Source organism: Monodon monoceros, unplaced genomic scaffold, assembly GCF_005190385.1.
Source record: "Monodon monoceros isolate NGI ecotype Baffin Bay Population unplaced genomic scaffold, NGI_Narwhal_1 Contig855_ctg1, whole genome shotgun sequence".
Taxonomy (NCBI): domain Eukaryota; kingdom Metazoa; phylum Chordata; class Mammalia; order Artiodactyla; family Monodontidae; genus Monodon; species Monodon monoceros.
The window spans coordinates 80421-83920 of record NW_021703643.1 but is presented as its reverse complement, the minus strand read 5'-3'; the positions used below and the strand labels follow the sequence as shown (position 1 = coordinate 83920).

Sequence of the window (3500 nt, the reverse complement as noted above, 5' to 3'; positions counted from 1 at the left end):
AAATGCAACCTGTTATTAACACCAAGGATTCTTGATACACACTAAAACATGAGAGTATTCACAAATATTTGTGCTGAGTAAAATAAGCCATAACAATAAAAATATATATATTTTTGATTTGAACATATAATATGTTCCCACTTTTATAAATTCTAGTACATGAGAAGTAACCTGAAGTAACAAGGGAAGATCAACAGTGATGTGGAGACAGGATGGAAGATAAGAAGGGACAGGAAGGAGGAAACCCAGAAACTACTGAAAATAATGAGAGGAATTGATTTGTTCTCTCCTGATAATGCTGATGCCTCCGTCAGTATTTATCACAGTGTTCATTCCGAGTGTGTGTGCTTTATTATATGTCAAGAACTTCATTAAAGTAATTACAAATAAAGAAATGCATGACTTGGGAGGGAAGGAGTGAAGGGAAGGTACTGAAACATAAGAGACTCTTGAAAATACTTCTCATCAACCCTGACCGCCTCCATATATTTTAGGTAAACACGAGAAGAGAGCAAAGTCATCATGACCTCATTATAGAAGGGGGATCTGCAAAACTCACCCGGCAACTCCAATTCTGTCCTGTACTAGTTTCCAGGGAGCAACCTGGCACAGAGCTCATGTGCAGATACTGGATCTCACGGTCACCCCATGTTTCTCCTTGGACACTACACACACCCTCCATTCCTCTGGGTGTAGTTTACACCTCTAATATGAGGGTAACAATTACAGCTACATCGCGGGGCGTGAGTGCATATGTAAGATGACATACGGGTCCTAAGGGTTTACTCTGGAACACTCACACAATGAAAGTTATATTTCCCAAATGCTATCAACACCACAAAATCCAAGACTCTCACACGTGCTCTGAGACCCTGCCCTTTCTGAGGACATTCAACGACATAGCCTCTTATATACTAGAAGGTCATGCAAATAGGGTCCTTCCTCTGCTGATATAAAGCAGCCCCAGCCCTGACCCTGCAGCTCTGGGAGAGGAGCTCCAGCCCTGGATTCCCACCTGCTCCCATTCGGGCTTCAGACAGAACACTCACCATGGATTTTGGGCTGAGCTGGGTTGTCCTTGTGGCTATTTTACAAGGTAATTTATGGAGAGCAAGAGACACTGAGGATGTGAGTGGCTATGAGTGAGGGAATCAGTGGATGGGTGACAGTCTCCTGACCAGGATGTCTCTGTGTTTGCAGGTGTCCAGTGTGAGGTGCAGCTGGTGGAGTCTGGGGGAGGCTTGGTGCAGCCAGGGGGGTCTCTGCGACTCTCCTGTGCAGCGTCTGGATTCACCTTCAGTAGCTATGCCATGGGCTGGGTCCGCCAGGCTCCAGGGAAGGGGCTGGAGTGGATCTCAAGTATTAGTAGTAGTAGTGGTTACACATACTATGCAGACTCTGTGAAGGGCCGATTCACCATCTCCAGAGACAACTCCAAGAACACGCTGTATCTGCAAATGAACAGCCTGAGATCTGAGGACACGGCCGTGTATTACTGTGCGAAAGATACACAGTGAGGGGAAGTCAGTGTGAGCCCAGACACAAACCTCCCTGCAGGGAGACAGGAGGGGGGATGCAGGGGGCACTCAGGACATACAAGTGTGTGTTTCAGCCCCAGGAGCAGGTGCAGATGGTAGTTAAGGGCTGCTTCCCTCCAAGGGTCTGGGGTTTCCTCTCCATGTAGCAGTTTTCCCTGGGGAACCTCTCTGGACTCATCCATAGTTCTTCAGTTACACATTCAGTCTCTCAATTAGAAAGACTTTTCGAAATAGGAGAATAAATGTCATATATGAAAGGCAGAGTCTCAAAGTTATATATTCAGGTTTTCCCTTGTCTAAATCTTGTCTAAATTGACCCGTTTCAATACTATTCCAGCGGATGTATAAACAGTTGAACGTATTCTTCCTTCCTCATTGTGATACCTCAGCCCTGCCCTACTGTAGACCAGCTGTCCCTGCCAGGGTGCTGGCTGTTGACTTGCCTGCTAACCTCTTGCATGAGAAGCATAAATGCGCTGAGCAGCCCCGGATCCTCAGTGGGTCGCTGGGAAAGATGCCAGTTAGAGGGGATGTGGGTGGGGGTGTTTCTACATGTGCTCCTTGCTTCCAGGCCCAATAGAATCCCTATATGCTTCTATAAGACCTGCATCCTCTTCTACTGTGCAGTTCATTTTATGTCAAATATTCATCATCAAAGCTATTACCAATAGACACACATGTAGTTGGCAGGGAAAGTTTAGAGTCAGGTGGATAATAACATGAATTTTCAGAAGCTGCTGAAAACCAATCTATTCTCCTTTCTTCACCACAGCATCTTACGTGAGCACTAAAATGCAGGAAAATCACTCAGGTTCTCATTCCACGAAGAGTCCTGCAGCCTCGCTATGCAGGCCCACCTCCGACCAGGAACCCCTGCAGGAGGGAACATAACCAGGGTGGAGACGCCCAGGCCTGGACGGGAGGCCTCACTGTTTCCTGATGTGTGCTCTCTAGCACATCACCTGCAGAGTCCAGGCTGCAGTTTAGCTTCACATCTGTAAGATGCAGGTAAACCGAAACCTACATCACATGCTTGGTGTGCATATGTAGAAACAAAATAATGAAAGAGGCCCTGAGTGTTTGTGTCCAGGTTAGGTCACCCCTCAATATGCCTCCAAGTGACTTAAGACAGAGCCCACTACAGGGACACTCTGAATTTCCTCCAAGTCACCCTGAAACGAGAAATAAACCTCCCATGTGAAAGGTGCTCTCCCCCATTTAGGTGTGGAAGTGAAACGGTCCTTCACCTCATGCTCTCCACCTGCCTTTTTTCTGTGGAAAAATATTTAGCCAAACAATAAGTTTAATCTGAGAAGTGAGCAAATGCAGAAAGAAGGGAAAACTGTCCAACAAGACTAAAAACTAATAGTTTGGTCATTAAGCAAATAAAGGACCTTTAGTTCCTCCTCAAGGGCTATAGATAATATTCTTGTCCATGTCCCATGAGCCGTGTTATAGATACTGAAACTCCCACCAGGAGGAAGAAGTTAACTGCATGATGACCAGACTCTAGCCATGACATAAGCTGCCACAGTTCCAAGAACTGGCCTCAAGAAATGAGAACAAACCGACCCTGGACCTGAAGATTAACTCTACTTAAATCAATCAAGATGAGGCTGATCACACCACCTCATGACCAACTGCAAGACGACTATCACGGCTGACTCTGCCGTTTCTGCCCGTAGCCCCGCCTTCCGCCTATAAAATCCCTTTCCCACAGATGCTCAGTGCGCAGTGACCTTTGGAGAGAAGTCAGTCCCCCACCCCCAGGTGCAGGCAGCCAAAATAAAGCAAACTTTCCTTTCTACCAACTTTGCCTCTTTATTGACCTTTCAGCACCGAGAATCCGGACCCTGCTTTCCATTGCAGGGGGACACTCTTATCACCAGGGATGGGGAATTCAGGCCTGGAAGTGTCTATGAACAAACCTTGCTCCTTCTTTAATGACTACGCCAGCCCAAA

General features: G+C 46.6%; 1 gene segment (V, D, J or C); it reads left to right on the top strand.

Annotated features, from left to right (window-relative positions):
- The first annotated feature begins 993 nt into the window (after nucleotides 1-993).
- On the top strand, nucleotides 994-1586 carry LOC114891682. The segment is given in 2 exon segments: nucleotides 994-1096; nucleotides 1201-1586. Coding segments are annotated over 2 exon segments (363 nt in total).
- Nucleotides 1587-3500: the final 1914 nt, after the last annotated feature.